Source organism: Leucopleurus acutus (assembly GCF_964270905.1).
Source record: "Leucopleurus acutus genome assembly, chromosome: 2".
Lineage (NCBI taxonomy): Eukaryota > Metazoa > Chordata > Mammalia > Artiodactyla > Delphinidae > Leucopleurus > Leucopleurus acutus.
The window spans coordinates 159332383-159352698 of record NC_139143.1 but is presented as its reverse complement, the minus strand read 5'-3'; the positions used below and the strand labels follow the sequence as shown (position 1 = coordinate 159352698).

Sequence of the window (20316 nt, the reverse complement as noted above, 5' to 3'; positions counted from 1 at the left end):
ACTGCACAGGCATCTGGAAGCAGATGCGGCTTGACGAGATAGCACTGCTGATCTTGCTGGTCTCATTCAGCAGCTCGTTCAACCAGCTCATGGGTTGCTGGTTGAAGGCTGGTCTAGGCTGGCCTTGGCTACACTGCTGGGGTGTCTTGGCTCACTCCATGTGTCTCTTCTCCAGCAAACCAGTCAGAAATGTTCATATGGAGATGGCAAAGGTGCAAACAAATAGACAGAAACATGCAGGATTTCTTAAGACTTGGGCTTGGAACTGGCACACCATCACTTCTACTTCATTTTATTGGCCAAAGCAATGGGATATATATATATATATATATATATATATATATATATATATGTATATATATATATATATATATATATATATATATATTCCATTGATTTAACCAACGTACTCCACCTTTACAGGAGGTACTCCAAGTTCACATGACAATAGCTACAGGGAAGGATGAACCATTAAATTCACTCTATTTACATGGCCCCTATCCTGAACGTGTTGATTCAGGGACCCCGGCTCTTTCCTTCTTGTGACTCTGCCATCCTGTAGAACCTTGTCACCATCTGAAACCAATCAGTAAAAGGGGGAAATCAGGATGGGGAAGGTGCGCTGCCTCTTAAGAGCCTTGAACTGTAAGTAGCCTTCATTGTTTCTTCTCACATTTCAGTGATGAAAGCCAGTTATGTGACCAAGCCTAGCTGCACATCGCTGGCCAGGTAGCTGCTTTCCATCCAGGACTGTGTAGTATGAGAGAGGAGAGGAAATTTTGATGGACAGCCAGCCATCTCTGCCACAGGGAATGACTCACCACCGTGCTACCCTCAATTCCTAAAGGAAGCAAGAGGAGAGTAAACACCTCCTGCATCATAGTGCTGCCCCAGGTCGAAGTGATGGCAAACCCTCTATTATAACCCAACTCACCCAGCCAGATGTTTCAAAGGGGCACCAGAGAACAGCATATGTACTTGGACATCAGCCGACAGGGTGGCAGCCGAGGTGCTAACCTTTGCAGATCCCAAGGCAACAGATTAAGGAGTAGAGACCAGACACATTCCTTTGTCCCTGGGCTCCGTGACCCTCCTGAAGCCACACCCGGGCTTCCAGTGGAGCTTATGTGGGTGCGTCCCCCTCCTTCGACGCTGACCGCCCTCTCCCACAAAGAGGCTGCCACACAGGCCCTCGGGACACCCAGCCAACATCGAGCTCAACCGACTCAGCCAGGGGGGCAGGAGGACTCCCAGCACCCCCTGCCCGCTCCCTGTCGAGCGGTACCCCAGGGGCACGTGCCTCCGGAAAGCGGCGTGTTGGCTCGTCAAGCCTCCCTCCGGAAAGCCGAGACACGAAGCGAATGCCAATGATCCGCCACACCCGTGAGGAGGACACAATTAGAGCAAATTCTGCTTACGGTTCAGATTCAATATTTGGAAGGGATAATCCTGAAATAAGAGATTGCCTGATTTCTCTCCCCAGCCTGTGAATGGTTCATTAGCTCCTATTTGACATTTGATGGCGGAGTCTGATTGGCCTTATTGTGGGAGTTGGACTTTAAGAAGTCCCCAAGACAGAGCAATCAAGTTTCACAATGATCCCCAACTGCAGATTTCAAAGCATACATGGCAGCTGCGCCTTGGACATCAAGCCCATGAATGCTGTGGGGAATTCGTATTTCATCCCCACTTAACGAAACTCAATCCTGCTTGGCAAAGCGGGGGTCCCTGACTCAGCAGTTAGGATTTCCTTAGCAGCTCAGCCCATGGGCTGCAAACAAAGAACCCCCAACTGGAGCATCGGTAAAGATGGTGTGTCCTGGGCTTGTGTGGGACCACCTGGGCGCCGGGATCTCTCAGGAATGTGAGATGGAGGCTGTGTCCTGGAGGGGATGCAGCCTAACTGTGGAGAGGGGTCCCTTGCACCCAAACCAGAAACAATTAAGGTAGCAGGGGCTGGGTTCCATGGAGGGCGCATAAGGGCTGCGGAAGTTCCCAAGAAGAGGAAGGACTGTGGTCTGGGCTGGCTTCCTGGAAGAAGCGGGCTGGGGCAGGACATGGGAGAGGGCTTCAGGAGCATCCCGGGCATGAGATGTAAGCAAACGGCTGTAAGGGCCCCCCGCTTCCGCGCCGGAGGCAGGTGGGGCCTCTTCGGGGTTCCTGGCACCTCCTGAGCTTCCCCACGCCCCGTGTCTGTCACACAGCATTGACCTCACCTGTCCTCGTGGACCATGAGCCCTTTGAAGGCAGGGACTGTCTTACCCATTTCTGAGCCCTGGTGCCCAGCAAAGAACTGAAGCTCAATAAATGTTGGCCGAATGAAGGACTGCATCTAACCATTATGTATATGCATCTATAGCAGTATGTTGCTGTTACTGTCCCATTGCCAGTGTGGGGATACATGAACCAACATCCAGGTCATTTCTTTGGCAAATTCCAGGACTCCCAGAACTTCTGAGAGGTAGCATTCACGGGGGATGTGAAGAGGACTCACCCTCTCCCTCAACTGTTGCCTTTAACTCCTAGGAGGGACAGAGGGTAGAGGGGACGAGGGGGCAGCTATTGAGGGTCTACAAAGTGCCCAGCATGGCGAGGGCTGCCTTATATCCACTTACGGCTCAGACAGGCCAGGTGTATGGTGCTATGACACCAGCTCGGGAGCTCTGCCACTTACAAGCTGTGTGTCCTCAGGAGAGTTAGAAAACCTTCCTTGCCCCGCTGTTCTCTGGAAAAGGAACGCTTTCTACCACCGAGGGGGATGTGAGGAAGCCATGTGCTTGCGCTCGTAAAGCCCTTAGATCAGGGCCGGCTCATCGTCAGTCCCCAGTGAACACTCGCTGGCATTGCTGTGCCCCCGTCACCCCATTTCCGCCACCACAGTGTGCTGTTTCCATGTCGAGAGAACTGACACAGTGAGGGGAATGATTTGCTCGAGAGCCCACAGCAGTGTGACCTCTGCTCTGCCTGACTCCAAAACCACAGCATCCGGGCGGCTGCTGGAGGGTGCTGGGGGAGTTGAAGAAGCGAGAACATCTGGATCCGGCTGCCCTGGACTGGACGCCTTCCCGGGTCCTCCGTTAATCCCCCAGCTTCCAGGCAGCTGCGCGAAGGCTGCTCCCCCAGGCCCAGCCTCCACCCTCCCAGTCCTGAGCCCCCGCACCCAGACCCAGTCCTGCTTCAGAGGGACCCTGGCGGCCACCTGGCCCCTGTCCACAGCCAGGAGACAGAGGCCTCCCTTCCAGCACCCGGCACACACTCGCACTCCCCCGCTTACACACTCATGCAGACATATACATGCACATGCCACACGCACATGCCTACACACGCTTACACATACCTATCCACACACCACCCACACTCACACGTGCAGAGGCCCACACAGACGCAGACAGCCTACCCGTGTTCACATGCTCTCACACACGCATGCACACGTACACACACGCACTCACCTACCACACGTGCACACACACACTCACCTATAGACACAAAGTGCACACATATATACACGTACTCACAGCAGGCAGGCATGCACACACGTGCTCACACACCTTTGACCACAGGGGGAGGAAGGCAGAAACACACCAACAAAAACCAAGGTCAGAGGCACGCCATCTCCTCCCAAGAGAGCAGCGCAGCTCAGGCAACACCATACCCTGGAGGCCCAAGTGTCCCACCCTCGCTGTGGTTCCCTGCTGCCTCGGGCTGCCCCTTAGCCGCTCCCAAGCCCCAGTTTCAGTGCCATGTCCCACCTGTGGCCTGCACTTTCTCCTCCCTCCCCTCGCCACTGCAGTCTTCTCGTTTACCTCAGCATCCACTATCTGGAGACCACAGGACTCAGACACCAGCCAGCAAGCTGGGGCTTTTCCCTAACGGCCTCATGCGCTTCCCCTTATGGAGACTGTCACAATCACATTGGCAGGACCCTCCACCCCTGGGAGGAGACGTGGGGACAGAGGCTTTCCACTGCCCCTCAAATCAGAGAGTATGTGCCTCCTCATCCATTAACTCTCGAGGGGTGGCTCAGGGAAGGATGCCTTAAGGACAAGGGCAGCTCGGATCTCTCCGCATGCAGTGCTCCCTGCCTGACACCAGGGGACAGCCCTGATCCACTTATTTGTGTTTAAACACTGTTCCCAAACCCCAGTCCATAAAGACAATGGCAGCTGGGGAGAACACAAACAAACCTGAAAGGGCTGTGCGCGCGCGCGCGCGCGCGTGTGTGTGTGTGTGTGTGTGTGTGTGTGTGTGTGTGTGTGTGTGTGTGTGTGTGTCAAGATCAGTACAATATGGGTAGACTGGGGAAATGGGTCAAAAGGGAAGTCATAGGTTGAATGAGATTCAGTGTAGTTACTTATATTGGGGCACAAATTTGGTTCTGAGTCTCCCATTGGCCATAGCAAAAATAGAGCCATTCACTAGGTCACCCACTTCTTCAGGGAATGGCCAAAATTTCATTAGGGAAGCTGCTGGAAAACCACCACACTTTGGTTTATACAACTCCCCATACAGGGTCTTCTAGATCAACTCTGCTTATGTGTTCAACCCAATACACTGATTTTTCTTTAAATTTGTCATCTCTCCATTTTACCCTTTAATTCAAAGTGAAAGTTAAGCTCTCTAGCTCTAGAGCCAGACCTCCATTCTCACTGTGTCTGTTTCCTGTCCTCCTCTTCTCTCTCTCTCTTTTTTTTTTTTTTTTTTTTTTTTTGTGATACGCGGGCCTCTCACTGTTGTGGCCTCTCCTGTTGCGGAGCACAGGCTCCGGACGCGCAGGCTCAGCAGCCATGGCTCACGGGCCCAGCCGCTCCGCGGCATGTGGGATCCTCCCGGACCGGGGCATGAACCCGCGTCCCCTGCATCAGCAGGCGGACTCTCAACCACTGTGCCACCAGGGAAGCCCTCCGCTTCTCTCTTGATCCCACTCCAATCAGGTTTACATCCACTACTTTCCTGAAATTGACCCTCTCAGGGTCACCAGCCACTTCCACGTAGCTAAATCCAGGGGCAGTTTCTGTCTTCACTTTACCAGAGCTGACCCAGCGTTTGACCCCAGGGAGCATGCTCTTGTTCCTGAAACACTTTTTTCGTTTGGCTTTGAAGACACAACCCTCTTCTGGGGCCCCATCTCCTGCTTCTTCTCCATCGGCTTCGCTGGTTCCTCCTGCTCTACTTTACCTCCAAATACTGCAGGGCCCTGTTACAGCTCGGCCCTGGGACTGGCCTCTTCCCCAACCAGTCACTCTCTCAATCCAGTTTCAAGACTCTAAGTATCAGATCCTCCTTGATGACCACACATGTGTATCTGTGGCCCATACCATATCTCTACTCAGAGGTCAAGTAGGCATCTCAAACTCAACATGACCACACTGAACTCTCCAGACCCTCACCTAACTTGCTCATCCCTGCTTCCCATCTCAGTAAGTGGCAGCCCCATCTGACGTGGAACAACGTCGAGTTGTCCTTGACTCCTCCCCATTTACCCTCCACATCCAAGGGAACAGAGAATCCTTTGGGCTCTGACTTCAACGAATGTCTAGAACCCAACTTCTTCTCAACATCCCTATTCTGACACCCTCACCCACCCACCATTTCCAAACAACCAGCACTGCTCTGTGGGCAGTGGCTTTGTCTGGCTTGTTGGTTGCTGTATCCCTTGTGCCTAGAATGGTGCTTGGAACATAATAGGCCATCAATAAATATGTGTGAATTAAATTATTATATACCCTAGAGTTTGCTATGCACATACGACACAAAAAGGATTTTGTTTCTTGATAAACAAGTGATTTCACAACTAGGAACACTAGTTCACAAATGTCTTCACATTTTTTGAACAGTCACCAGGCCCCTTACATATGGCAGGAAGATGCTAAACAAGATGAATGAGGCTCAGAGAAGTAGGACATTTTCCAGGACCAAACATCTAGTGGTTGGTGGAGTTAACATTTGACTCGTATTCATCTATCGAACTCATCGGGTATTTATTAAGCACCAATCATGTGCCATATATTGTTTGGGAAGAACCAAATAGACCAATTCCTTGCATTCTAGTAGTGAGAGAAACGCAAGAAGTGAAATGTGTGTCTATGACAGGTGCTACAAGAAAGCAGGTTAAGGGAACCAGGAGTGATGGGGAAGCTTTCTGAGGTAGGATGGTCAGGAAAGAGCTCTTTGGGGAAGTGGCATTTGAGCAGAGACCTGGAAGAAGTGACGGGGTGAGTTATATAAGTGCGTGAGTAAAGAGCAGAATCCCGAGGTAAGCGACTTTTGGCAAGTTTGGGTGACAGCAAGGAAGCTGGTGTAGCTGGAACCCAGAGGGTGAAAGGCAGAATTTTTAGAGATGAGCTCAGAGATGTGGAGGGGAGCCAGAGGGACCTGGAAGACCAGTGCAAGCCTTTGAATTTTACCCTGAGTAAAGTGGGAAGCCGTTAGTGGGTTTGAGCAGAGGAGAGACATGGTCTGACTTAAATTTTAACAGGCTCACTCTGGCTGCCTCCTGGAGGCCTGAAGACAGGCAAGAGTGAATACAGAGAGAGCTGTCTGGAGACCTCTCTTGGCCAGGCTGTGGTGCTCAGTTGTTTGGTCAACCAGCAGTCTAGATGTTGTTGTGAAGATATTTTTTCAGGTGTGATTAATGTTTACAATCAGTAGAGTTTAAGTGAATAATGTATGTGGGCTTCATTCAATCAGCTGAAGGCCTTAGAAAGACTGAGGTTTCCCGAAGAAGGAATTTTGGCTCAAGGTTGCAACATGGAAACCCTGCCTGAGTTTCCCACCTGCTGGCTTGTCCTGCAAAATTCAGACTCAAGACTGCATCTGAATTTCCAGCCTGCCAACCTGCCTTACAGATTTCAAACTTGCCAGCTCCAAAAATTGAATGAGCCAATCTTTTAAAATAAATCTAGACAACTTATCTACAAAACAGAAATAGAGTCACAGATGTAGAAAACAAACTTATGGTTAACCAGGAGTGTAAGGGGGCGGGAGGGATAAATTGGGAGATTGGAATTAACATATACACACTACTGAATATAAAATAGATAACTAATAAGGACCTACTGTATAGCACAGGGAACTCCTCTCAATACTCTGTAGTGACCTATATGGGAAAAGAATCTAAAAAAGAGTGCATATATGTACATGTATAACTGATTCACTTCGCTGTACAACTGAAACGAACACAGAATTGTAAATCAACTCTACTCCAATAAAAATTTTTTAAAGAATTAATTAATTAAATTTAATAAAATAATAAATCTAGACAGAGATAGAAGATATATAGATAGACAGATAGAATACATATAAATATATAACAGGATTGGTTCTGTTTCTCTGGAGAATCCTGACTAATACCAGGGTGTTGCAAGAATCCACGACACCAGTGATGCATGGTGATAGCTTGGAGCTTGGCGGTGGCAATGGAGATGATGAGACATAGTTGGAGTCTAGAAATATTTTGAAGGTAGAGCCAACTGGATTTGCTAATGAATTGAATTTGGCAATCAAAACAACGGGAGGCATCAAGGATGACCCCCCAGATTTTTGGCCTGAGCAACTGAGTGAATGGTAGTACCCTTACCTGTTCTGCGAGATGCTGAGGAGGTGGATAAATGAGTCTGGAGCTGAGGGGAGAGATCAGGCTAGGGAGTGAACGGGGTACCAATGGCACTAAAGTCCTTGAGCCTGGATAAGATCTCCAAGGGGGTGACTATAGACAGAGGAAAGTGGTCCAAGGACTGAACCCTGGAGCCCCTGGGGCATTCTAAGCTCTAGAGGTCAAGAAGAGAAGAAAAAAACAACAAAGGAAACTGAGAAGATGGGCCAATGAAATTGGCAGAAAATCTGAAGAGCGTGTGTCCCAGAAGCCAAGTGGAGAAGGTGTTTTATTCCAAGACAGATGGAGTGGTCAGGTGTGACAAATGCTGCTGGGAAATGGTCAGTTCGGGGGCAGGGAGGTACCATGGCGGTGGGCACTGGGCAGGGAGTCCAGTGCGGAGAGAGGAGCGGCCCAAATACACACAGAGGCTAACTGCCACCCACTCTCCTCCGTGTTCAAGGTTTCCACACAGAGACCAGAGTCGAAGCTGGCATGACAGTCACTTCCCATGTCCCTCAAGAAGCCAGCACCCTGAGAAACGTCAACACACACTGTCTGAACGGGGGCAGTGGCGAGGGTTTGTTTCTGTGCCTCTGTGGCGTGATGGATGGTGGGTCATTGGTGAAGAGATTAGAAAAAGCAGCAATGAGATATGAATCTGAGTCAGATTAGGCAGACAGGGAAGTCACACCTTGTTCCCAGGAAAAGAGTGACACATGATGGGCCTTGGCTGGCAGAGCTGAAAGACAGAGAAGGGAAGACCATGGCTACCGGGGCCTCCAAACCTACGGGCTTGTTCCTTGCCTCTTGGTGTCTGGCCAGTGGGGCTGAGCTTGCTTGGTGGAGAGAGCAAGGACTGGGGATTCGAAGATCAGAAGTGTCCCAGGTGCAGGTTCAGAGATGGGGCCTGTCAGGGAGGGCTGCATGGGGAAGGAGAGGCAGGGAAACCACCACTCACGACACGGCCCCCACAGGCCAGGCACGTGCTGGGGAAAGGAAGCGTCACAGGCTCCTTTGGGATGGGACTGTCCAGTTTTTCCTCACAATAGCCACTGTGAGGTTGTCCATTATTTCCTCCACTTACTGATGAAGAAATGGAGGCTTGGAGAAGCCACGCAAGGTCACACAGGTGAGGAGTGCTGGAGTCTGGGTTTGAACCCAGATCTCCTTACATCCAAGGCCTGTGTTCCTTCTACCATAAGCTGAGCAGAGGCAAGAATTCCAGAGAGAAAACCTGCTGCTCACACAGTGCCTGAACTTGTTGGGCCTGTAAAATGAAGATAATTATTACACTGTCCCATCAGATTGAATGAGATTAGGCCCATAGAACAGCACGGCACCTGTACATTAGAGGAAAGAGAGTTATTGTTACTGACAGTTATTTCAGTTTACAGATATGAAGTCATGGAAGAAAGTCTATTAAATTCTTCATACTCATAAGAGTAAAGGTCAAAGTCCGTATTCAAAGCAAGACAAAGGAAATATCAAAGTTCACTCAAGCTTTTTTCATTTCACCCCCAAGAAAAGAAAGAAGGAGGTGAGCATTTCAGGCAGGTGGAAAGCAGCAGCAGCAGAATCACGAGATGGGATTAGGCTCGTGCGAGGGGGATCAGCCTTAGGGAATACAGTGACATCAGATTTTAGCCACAGGCTGGAGAGTGGTCCTGAAATAGACAGATGGGCTATCTGGGCTTCAATTCAATGTTATGCACGGGGCACCTACCGCACGCCAGGCCTGGCAGAGCAGAGCCCTGGGATGGATGCTGTTGACAGCTGCCTTGGCTGGCAGTGGTGATGACGCCCTTGCAGACTTTGCCCACTTCTCCCTGACCCAACCTTCAATCACGGAGGTCGTAGGTCATGCACTGCCCCGCATGGCAACTGTGAAATTAAGGGACCTGTGACAGCACGAGTTACCCCCAGATGAGGACGAGCTCAGGCGGGCCCAGCCCCATCAACTCTCACAGCGACCTCTTGTGGTGGATTCTATCATTATGCCCATTTGATGGAAGAGAAAACTAAGGCTCAGTCAGAGTCGATGTGACTTGCCAAGGTCACGCGGCTGCGGCAGGACCAGGATTCGAACCCAGGTCAATCTGTCTCCAAGGCAGGTGCTCTTTCCTCCATACTGGGGTAGGCTATTGGCTTCTGAAAGGCACCGACAGGTGAGATGGACAATACCTGGCCTGAGTGTCCCCATCACCATGGGAAATGGCAGGCAGAGGCAGGTTGAGGGCCTGGGCAGGGACTGATCAGGATGGTCCTTAACTAGAACTGGGGAGAGGGGAGTGGGAGAGACATGGGTCTGAGGGCATGGAGAACTCTGAGGTCAGCCTTGTATCTGCCCACCTTGCCCTGGACCAACCTGTCTGTCTGCACCTTTTGACCTGAGAAAGAACCCTAGGCTGAGCTGGGTCAGATGCCTGAGGACCTGCCCTGCTATCGACTAGCTCTGTCACCTGGGACAAGACACTTTACCTCTGGAGCCTCGCTTTCCCTGTGAAATGGCCTCCCTCTCACCCCACTGGCTCGCTGTCTTGTGCACAAGGCAGGCGCTTAACATTGCATCATGCTCGGGTGTGCTCTGGGCCTCCTTACCCCTATCATCCCCAACCCCTTTCCCGGGAATGTGCTCTGGGCTTGTCAGGATGCCAGCCAGCTGTTCAGCCCCACCCTGGCTGGCCAGTTAATGAGTGACCAGGGAGCTGGAACCCGGCCTATAAAGAGCTGTCAGCTGGAGAAGCAGGTGGGAGCCTGGTGGACGGTGGCGAGACACAGACGGAACGAGATGGCTCACAGGGCACTGTCAGGGCTGCTGCTGTGTGGCGTTGCTGCGGTCTTCCTGGTACTGCTGCAGGGTGCACAGTCAGTCTACATCCAGGTTTGTCCTGAAGGTCCCCATGGTGAGAGGCTGGGATGGAGAGGGAATGCTGGGCAATTCACTGAGGAGAGCTGAGGACCCAGGGCTCAGCCCAACATCCAATCACAGCCCAGGGACACAGCTGGTTGGGGGGAGCAGCTGGGATGTCAATGGTGGCTATGACGGTGATGATAATAACAATAAATTATGGTCGTTCAGCATCGCTCTCCTCAAATGCCCCTCTCAGTCAGAGTTCAGATGTGGAACAAGACGTGATCCCTGCCCTTGAAGAGCCCAGAGGGAAGGGAGACTTCTTTGATGCTCCCAAAACTCTCTGTATTCACCCATGTATGGGGAGGAGGGCAGAGGGTCACCAGAAAAAGTTGCCCTGGCTGGTAACTCGAGCTGACATTGCAGCATGAGCAGGAGGTAGCCCGGCGCAGAGGTCACCGACTGCTCCAGACAGAGGGCACAGCATATGCAAAGGCCCAGAGAGAAGACAGCAGGGAATCTGGGTCTCCTTCCAGGGCAGCTGTGAGACTAGGAGTCTTCTGGAAACAGGGCCTGCCTGTGGGTGTGGCAGGTTGCCCGCTGGGCTCCTGGGTGGCACATTCCTGACTCTGGGCGGGGCCTCCTTGGGAAGGAATAAGGGAATCCTGGGGAAGCGGTGGCAGCTTCCCCCTGCAGCCTTGGCTTTGGAGCCCAGCTGGCTAGACTAGGCATTGCCATCGTTTTACCATGTCAGTTCAAGGGCAATCAGGCAGTTATCGAGGGTGCCCTGGGTACCAGGCACCAGAGAGCAGTGGAGTTTGATTATCTCCATTTGTCAGATGAGGCTCAGAGTGGGGAAGAGATGGTCAGCCAGTCGGGAAGAGCTGGGATTTGAACCAAAGTCCCCTGGCCTTCAAAGCCCACGCCTTGAACCAACGTGCTCCACGGCCCTGCTCGACCTCATCTCCCAGTTAGCCTGTGACACAGGGCTGTGAAGTACCAGGCCCCACCTTCCACGCAGGCAGTCTTCCGAGTGTGACCTTGACGTTCCCACTCCGTGAGAACACGGAAGCTCTGCGGGGCCCGGGGAACCCTGGTCTCCCGGCAGTGCCCCACCCCCTTCCTGCTCAGGTTTTGATACCCTCCCGTCTCCTCTCTCTCTTCCTCCAGTACCAAGGCTTCCAGGTCCAGCTGGAATCGGTGAAGAAGCTGAATGACCTGGAGGGGCAATGGGTGCCCAGCCCTGACCTGAAAACCCAGAGATCCCAGCACTCCATGTGCCACTACCCGGCCCTGCCACTGGACCTCCAGCCCATCTGTGCCTCTGGGGAAGCGGACAGCATTTTCCAGGACTTGAGTGAGTCCCCCCACCCCTGGCAAGACTCCTGCCCCTCATTCTCTCTCCTCCCCACACCCTAGCTCCTCTACCTCGTGTGGTTTCTGTTAAACACCCAGTGGCTGAGAACAGGGAGATTCAAGAAACTCAAGCCCCTGGCCTCCCCGGTTGGGGCACTGAAATCAGGCATGCCAGGAACCCCTTCAGTCCCTGGCAGCCTGGACGGGGTGATCAGCCTACCTCCAAGACTACACAGATTGGGGGGAAAGGGACACAGGAAACGGACCCATAAAAATGATTGCAATGCAGTGGGATGATGGGGGAGGCACAGTGGGGACACGGGAGAGAGATGGCTCACGTCCACAGTGGCATAAGTGTTACTGAGTGCTACTGCACGACAGGCCAATAAATCAGAGACGAGGTGTTGAGGCATGGAATACAACTTTATTTGGAAAGCCAGCAGACCGAGATGATGGCAGACTAAGGTCTCCAGAAAACCATCTTATCGGGGTTTGGATGCCAGTTTCTTTTATAGAACAGAGACGGGGAGGAGATGAGGAAGTAAAGTAAAAAGGCCATAAGTTTTGCAAATGTCCCTTGGAATGGCCAGCCTCTGGGAGGGGATGTGTTAATTTCTTCTTTCTTGCAGCCATCCACAGGGTGGACAGGGTCAGGATGCTTCCCTGAACAATAGCACTTTGGTTTAACATTCAGGCAAAGGGGCAGGGTTCCCCAAGGCAGGCCATTATGTGTAGACAGTATCCTTTTAGTGAACAAAAGCAGCGGAAAGAAAAGGATAAAGTAAAAGAAACAACAGATCCAACATGTAGTCAGATTTGGCTCTTCCCTGTTACATAACGGGATCTGAAATGTTTCCAAGACGGGGTGACATCTAAGCTGAAATGTGAGGGATGAAACAGCTGGCCAGGAGAACGCGGCAACTGGCTAGTATTTTTTCTTTTTTTCTTTTGATTTTATTGGAGTATCATTGATTTACAATATTGTGTTAGTTTCAGGTGTACAGCCAAGTGATTCAGTTATACATACACATCTATTCATTCTTTTTTAGATTCTTTTCTCATATAGGTTATCACAGAATATTGAGTAGAGTTCCCTGTGCTATACAGTAGGTCCTTGTTGGTTATCTATCTTATATATAGTAGTGTGTGTATGTTCATCCCAAGCTCCTGATTTATCCCCCCCCCCCACTCTTCCCATTTGGTAACCACAAGTTTGTTTTCGACATCTGTTAAGTCTTTCTGTATAAGCTTATTTGTAACTTTTAAAATTAGATTCCACATGAGTGATAGCATAGGATATTTGTCTTTCTCTGACTTACTTCACTTAGTATGATAATCTCTAGTAGCTAGTATTTATTGAGCACCTACTAAGTGCCAGACCCTGGGTCAATCTCTTTGCCTGCAAGCTCTCCTCCCAACCCCTCTGTCAGGCTGACACAGTCGAGCCGGCAGGAAAACTCAGGCACAGAGTTTAAGTGACTTGCCCAGGCACTGCTAGGGGGACAGAACCTGGGACTGGAGCCCAAGCTGCTCAAGCTTCTTCTCAACTTTCTTGCTCTTAATCTATGAGAAGGATGCCAGGCCCCTGCCTCCAACCCTCTCAGAAGCAGGCCTTCTCTGGCTGCCTGGTCAGTGGCTCCTTGGACCGCAGATGTTTCAGGTTCAGGTTCAGCTGACCAGTTTTCTCCTCTGCCCAGGGACCATCGCTGCTGATGACTGCGAGCTGTGCGTGAATGTTGCCTGTACTGGCTGCAGCTAAGATGGCCTGGGTGCCCTGAGCCCACCCTGGACACCGTGCCCCCCCCAGCCCACTGCCTTCACAGCACCCACCCCCATCCAGGCTCTGGGGGTCCCCGCCACCACGGTCATCCCCGCCCCCCACCCCGCCCTGCAGGGCCCGAGCAGCTGGATCTGACACAAAGCGGTTGGACCCACGGTTGGAGGAGAGTTTGGCCCCTGAGGCAGCCCTGCTGCTGAATAAAGATTCCCCACCTACACGCAGAGTCAGGCGTCCATTTGTTCATCCCCAGGAGCCACAGGCAGAGCTGCCTGGGAAGCTGGGGGAGTTGGGCTCCTGTGTCAGGCATTCTCATGGCTTCCTCGCCTGAGGAGTCGCTCTATTTCATATCGAAGGAGTGAGGCTCTGGGTGGAAATGAGTCGCCCATGATCACCGGGCTGGGAAGCCACAGAGCACCCAGATCTATCTGACCTCCCAAGCTGAGCTCAAGTCCTGGCCCAGCTGCAGAGCCAGAGCTTCTGTGCTCCTGGTGGGGCTGGGGAAGGGATGGGGGGCTCCCTCCTGTAGGTGGGACTGCAGTGGAGGGGGTGGAGGGAGGAACCACGTGGTGCCCCTTCGGGGCTGATTCTGCCCCCGGGCCTGCCTGAGTTCACCTTTACCCTCCTTCTGGGGCTCCCTGGGACTGCCTGGCCAGCTCCACATGGAAGGCCTTCCTTCCCTCTCTCCATCCTGGTGGCCCTAAGGAATATTAATAATACCAGCATCTTCTGAGCATTTGCTATACCCTAGGTACTGCTTTAAACGCTTTGTAGGTATTAACTCACCGAGTCCTCACAACAGTTCAGTGAAGCAGGTACTAGTCGCATTACCTTTACGAATGAGGAGACCCAGGTACAGAGAGAACTAATTAGTCCAGGGTCACAGGTTCAGCAAAGTGGCAAAGCAGGCTTCTTCCCAGGAAGTCTGGGCCAGAGTCTATACTCTGAACCATCATGTTACCACCTCCCTGTGACTCCAGGCCCCAGCTGCAGCTAATGACACTCAAGGGAGGATGTCCTGCAGCCACTGCATTCCCCCAGGGGCCTTCAGTGCTCTACTAAAGGCCAAGAGACAAGACTGGGAATTCCTGGGAGAAGGGCTTTCCACAGGGTGGCTTCCTCCCCGGCCTCTGTCCCGGGCAGCCAGAGAGGAGAAAAGCCATGTACAAAGGGGTCATGCCCTCTGAACTCAGCTCCCAGGGCCAAGCCCATGGTGGATTCCCCCAGACCTGCTGCTCCTCCTGTCTGCCCAGTTGTGCTCAATCGTCCTGTAACCTCCCAGCCTCCCAGGCCACACCCCTCGGAGCTCTGGCTCCTTCCGGTCCTCCCCCCCACAGCAAGTCTGGCTAGGGGCCTTTGCAATGCCTCCTGCGTCTCTCTGGGCCCCTCCCATCCCTCTATCATCACTGCCTCCCTCCCTGTCCCATCCTCTCTCCCCCGCGAGGCCAGAGCTTCCTCCCTGCCCTGCATCCTGCAGGCTCTCCTGCCCACCAAGCCAGAGGAACACTGCAGTGCTGCTCCAACAGTGCCCCTTACCCTTCTGTGCCTCCCCAGTACCAACCCGCAAGTCTAAACTGAGCCCACTCACCATCTGGCCTCGTCTCCCACCTGCCTGGGAAGGAGGCAATAATGGGAACTGCCACTGAGTGAGCACTGCTATGTGCCAGGCACAAGGCAGAGCCATCTAGACAGAAATAATAATAATAGCATCAGCACAGTGCTCACTCACACTGGGCCCGGTGGAGCTCTAAGAGTTTTCCCTGTATTACCTCATTTAATCTTCACTCACCCCTGTGAAGTAGGGGAGAGAACAGGCTAAGTAACCTGCCCAAAGTCACACAGCTGGTAACAAGCAGTGCCTGGACTGACACCCAGAGAGTTTGGCTCCAGAGTAGGAGCATTAAATAATTCTACCCCACCACCCATCTCATCAGGCACCCCTGCAACCTTGGGAGGAGGGATCTCCCAAGAGATCAGGGGTGAGCAGGGGTGAGGGGAGCAGAGGACATAGTGAGAACTATGGCTTGGGGTGTGGGCCCTGGGGGGAGGGCAGGAGGCATTGCTGAAGTGGTCAGGACGGGGCCAGATTCTGAGGCCCCTTGAACACTCTCCAGCCAGGGGCTGATCTCGTAGCCCCTCAGTGCTTGTGTTGGTCATCCAAACCAGCACAGGAACTCACATGTGGCTTACGGATCATGAAAGAAAAGCAGAAGTTCCACCTCCTCCATTGGTGGTCGTTGGATTCAAGTCTCCTCGGTGTCTGTGAGTGGGGGGCAGTACCGATGCTGGCTTAGCAGGAAGAGCAGGGTTCTTGCACTTAGCACACTAAACCATGAGCTGGCGAGGGCAGGGTAGGCATTCATAAAGTGGGATGAAAGAAGGAATGAAAGCAACACCAGGAGGACTCTGGAATCTGGTTTATCATCCGCGGGTGGGGGTGGATCTTGGAAAGCACCGGCAGCTCGGATGCGGGCAGGGGCTGGGCCTCCCCAGGCTGCCCTCTCGTCACTCCTCCATTCTGGGTAGGTGGAGCTGCGAGGAGGGGGAGCGGCCTGCGGGGGAGGGACAGAAGGTAGCGAGCACCCGCCGTCCTAGCATCCAGCACAGGCAGCGTAGGCACAGATCTCACACGTGCTCGGATCCTCGGCGATGGCCTCTGGACAGGAGAAACGGGGCTCCGTGAGAGCAGCTTCCTCTGCCCAAAGCTCCCGCCCTCCCTTGAGCCAGAGTTTGAACATCCGCTACCCAGGAGAAACCCAGTCCTGCCCTCTCTGACCAGCGGCTCTTCCCACCCCAAACCAGGACACAAGTACGGCAAGCCAGCCCATCAGGGCGGAGAGCCTACCCAGAAAGGCGTTACAGCCGAGACCAGACAAACCAGGACACACAGCAGAGCGCTTAATCAGAGCAGAGCTCATCCTCGGAATCCCACCAATCAGAACACACCTCTCCTTCAAGTGCCACCAATCAGGGAATTCCTGGGCCCCGCCCTTCAGAGAGGGGGTTACTCAACGAGCCTCTCCAGGATCTCCTGGGCATTGGGCTCCTTGCAGAGAGGCTTGAGTTCTTCGGGAAACCTCAGGGAGCTACAGAGGATGGGAACGAGGGATCCACCAGTATTTCTAGACCTCCTAGGCTCCTGGAGCTGCTGGAGGTCCTTGAGCTTCTTCACTGACTCCAGAGAAAAGGAGAACTCTCCATCCTGAGAGAGACATGTCCAGGCTGTGAGGCCAGGCTACAGCCTGCTCCCTGGCCGCGTCCCCGAGGACCGCCCCCTCTCCAGCCCCGGTGCTCACACTCAAACAGTGTTTGCGGCACACGGGAGCCAGGTGCTCCACTGCGGGGCAATATAAGGTGGTCAGAGCTCAGAGCCAGACACTGGGCTTGAATCCTGGTTTTGCTCTGCGACCATGGACGGGTCCTTACACTCTGGGATCCTAGGGTCTGCCTGTTATATGAGGAATGGAGAAGACAGATGCGAAGCGGCAGGGACACAACAGGTGCCTATTAGTGGGAGCCACTGTGCTGATTTGTAGGGAGAGGCACAGAGCTGGGACCAAGGCTCAGGCATCCTGAATCCACATGGCTGTGCCCCAGTTGTCTTCACCCCTGCCTGAGAGCAGTGTGGGCTGATCCCCTGGCCCCCGGCTCCAGCCTGCTGCCTGGCTGATGTTTGAGAAGCAGTAAAAGGCCTCCCGGGGCCTGGCTGTGATAGAATGGGGCCCCCGATGAGTACCAGGCTGGCCTACGGCCGGCATCCACACCGATGGGCACACCCTTCCGTCAGGACCTCCAGGCTGTCCAGGTGCTTCCTGAGACCCAGGCCAGGGCTGTGGCTGAGGAGGAAGGTCTGGAACTGAATCAAGCTCCTCCCCTTCCCAACCATGTGCCCACGTCCAGTTACAGAATCTCTTTGAGGCTCTATTTGACGCCTCTGAAAACTGAGACTAATACTCCCTCTTGCCACGGTGATCCTGGCGTCACGGTGACATACTGGAGGAAGCTGGTCATGGCAGGCACTCTGTAAATTGGCTAATCACCTGCCTTTCCCAAACTGTTTCTCTTTTCTCTACCTGATGTTCTTTCTCCAAGTTTGAAGAGGAAGGCGTAAGACGCAGGACTGAGAAGGGGGTCCCTGGGGAAGAGTCAAGCCTTAGACATACCCCCACTCCGTCCCCAGAGGGGTGCTCTATCAGGGGACAGGCCCTGGGCCCTGGACATAGAGAGCCAGCTGGGCCACAGTAGGGACGGAGAATTTACCTTCACGGTGACTCCCCCTGCTAGGGCGGCCCAGGCCCCAAGGAGGCACAGTGCAGAGAGCAGGAAGGTGTTCATGGCAGCAGCGCCCAAGAGAGAAGAGGGCTTGGTTCTGCATGCAAGGGGAAAACAGTGGGACTTTTCAAGAGAGCAGGGTTACTGAGTAACCCAGGAGTCTTTGCCAGTGTCTCATCTGCTTGCTTGTCAACTTAACCCTAATCAGATAAGGCTCAAGACAGCCCTGGCCGGTAAGAAATCAGTCGGGGGAGGCCGTCAGAGCCCCAGCCCCTTCCTGGACTCCCACTTTAACCCATGGCTGGGCTGGGTCCTGCATTCAGGACCAACCACTCACACTCACTGATGGCTGTGAGCCACGCCATGCGCCAGGGTGGGGCTGCAGACCCAGCCCAGCCCTTAAAGAGGGAGGACCAGTGGCGAAGCAGGGTGATTAGGGGAGTGGGTGGGCATGAGGAATGGAGGGGCCATTCGACCAGCCAAGGGGTGGGGCAGTTCAAGAAGCTTTCCCAAAGGAGGTTTAGAGAATGGGTGGAGATTTTCTTAGAGAAGGGGCTGAGGGTAGAAGGCCGTTTCTTGCAGAGGATACTACACGTGAGACAGCAGGGAGGTGAAATAGGCCTGGAATAATCAAGGAAATGTGAGTAATTCAGCCTGCGGGGGAGGAGGAGGTTGCCAGGGGGCTTCAAGTGTTAAGAAATGAGATTACCAAGGCAGGCGTTAGGTTTGGCCACTGTGACTTTGAGGAAGGACTCAGCTCTGCCATCCACAGGCCTGGTTCGAGTCCCATCTACTGCCCCATTCCTATGTGTGTGAATCTGGACAAATTGTTTCCCTCTCTGAACATCAGGGCCCCTTGTATCCTCTCTGGGGACCAATATAATAATACGTACCTCGCGGGGTTATTTTGAGAATTAAATGAGGTTATAAAAATGCTTACCTCGATGCCTGGCATACAGAAAGCACTCAGTAAAAGATCCTTCAGTTACCATTACTTTGTTCAACAGCCACAACAGCTTCTGGTCCCCGTTGGCCCCTCTGGAGACCACCTGCCGATCTGAGCCACAGCCTGTTCTCATCTGGTGCTGGGCCTGCTGTCCTGCCTGTCCTGCAGCCTCAGATCATCCTTGGATGTGCTCTCCCCACTCCCTCCTGATTCCCTTGCCCCCTGCCCCTCTAACCATCCCCCCATCCCCTGCCCGCACCATGTCCCTCCTCTTTTTGCTCTGCTTCCCCCAACTAACTCAGCCTAATCTCCCCCACCCTGGCCTTTCCTGCCAGGCTCAACTCTCCCAGCATCCCTGCCTTTGAATATGCTACTCCATCTGCCTGGAAGGCTTTTCCTTCCTTGTCACTAGGTGAACTCCTACTTAAACTTTAAGGCCCAGATCAAATAACCCCCACTGCAGCCTCAGCTAAATAACCTCTCTTTGTTCTCACAGAACCAGATACATTCCCCTACCGGGGATCTTGTTGAGTTGGATTACTTGGGTGTGTGTCTCTGCCCCTCTAGACTCTGACCCTCATGAGGACTGTACCCCGGCATAGTGTGTATTCATTGTATTCTTTTGTGAGCAGAACCTCCAGGACACGGATGAAGGGGAGCCCTGGGAGCTGCTTTGTTCTAATCTACAAACCAATCTGGCTGCAAGCCAGGATGGCTCCAAAGAAAGGAGTGGGGGTGGGAATCCCTGGGTGGGAAAAGTCAACACTGCAGGGGAAATTGGAGGGTACTTCAAAGGGGTTCAGCCCAAGGGAGGGGCAGGAAACACTTGGCCAACCTGCCCTCTCAGGCTAGTCCTCAGAACCAGACTAAGATTCCCTCCCTTTTCTAGTGTGTGTGTGTACACTGAGGAGTGTGTGTAAGTTGAAGTGTGTTAGTATATGCAAGGTGTGTGTGTGTGTACGCTGAAGTCTACATGTCCAGTCCAGCCACATGGTGGCCGCTGCTAGCTGAGAGCTGGGTGGGAATGAGCCCCAGCAGAGGGTTAGGGATGGGATGGGTACCTTAGGGTTACGGATGGAGTTTGGGTTGAAGGTGAGGCTAGAGATACACATAAGGGTAGGATGTATTGTGATTGGGATGGTGGTGAGCACAGGTAGAGATCAGGAGTGCAGCTGAGGCTGGCGCTGGGGCTGGAATTGGGGTTGGGTGGACTTGAGCTGGGTTAGGGTGAAAGCTGGGTTAAGATCAGTCTTAGGTTACCAACTGGGACTGGAGTTACATTAGGGCAAGATGAAGTAGCAGATAGTGATAGGAGTTCAAGTGAGGACTCAGATTGGGGTTTGAGTCAGGGTCAGGATGGAGCTGAGCTTGGGTGTGGGGTAAGGGTCAGGGTTAGGTTTGGAATCAGGGGTGTAGCTAGGATTGGGTCGATGTGGGGATTGTAGCTGACATGGAGGTTGGTTTGGGGTTAGCTTAGGGTTCTGTGGTAGGGTTAAGGCGGGAGCTGAGTCTGCGGTTTA

General features: G+C 53.0%; 2 protein-coding genes across 2 annotated transcripts; one reads left to right on the top strand and one right to left on the bottom strand.

Annotated features, from left to right (window-relative positions):
* Window positions 1-10382: 10382 nt before the first annotated feature.
* Window positions 10383-13560, top strand: GUCA2B (guanylate cyclase activator 2B; the record flags this gene model as incomplete). Its single annotated transcript, XM_082834212.1, has 3 exons — window positions 10383-10475; window positions 11616-11802; window positions 13499-13560. 3 exons carry the CDS (start codon window positions 10383-10385, stop codon window positions 13558-13560), a joined length of 342 nt encoding a protein of 113 aa, XP_082690338.1.
* Window positions 13561-16169: 2609 nt separating this feature from the next.
* On the bottom strand, window positions 16170-17913 carry GUCA2A (guanylate cyclase activator 2A; the record flags this gene model as incomplete). The annotated part of the gene is made up of 3 exons (XM_082833442.1): window positions 16170-16235; window positions 16592-16780; window positions 17839-17913. The coding sequence occupies 3 exons, from the start codon at window positions 17911-17913 to the stop codon at window positions 16170-16172; spliced, it is 330 nt and encodes a 109-aa protein (XP_082689568.1).
* Between the last annotated feature and the right edge of the window lie 2403 nt (window positions 17914-20316).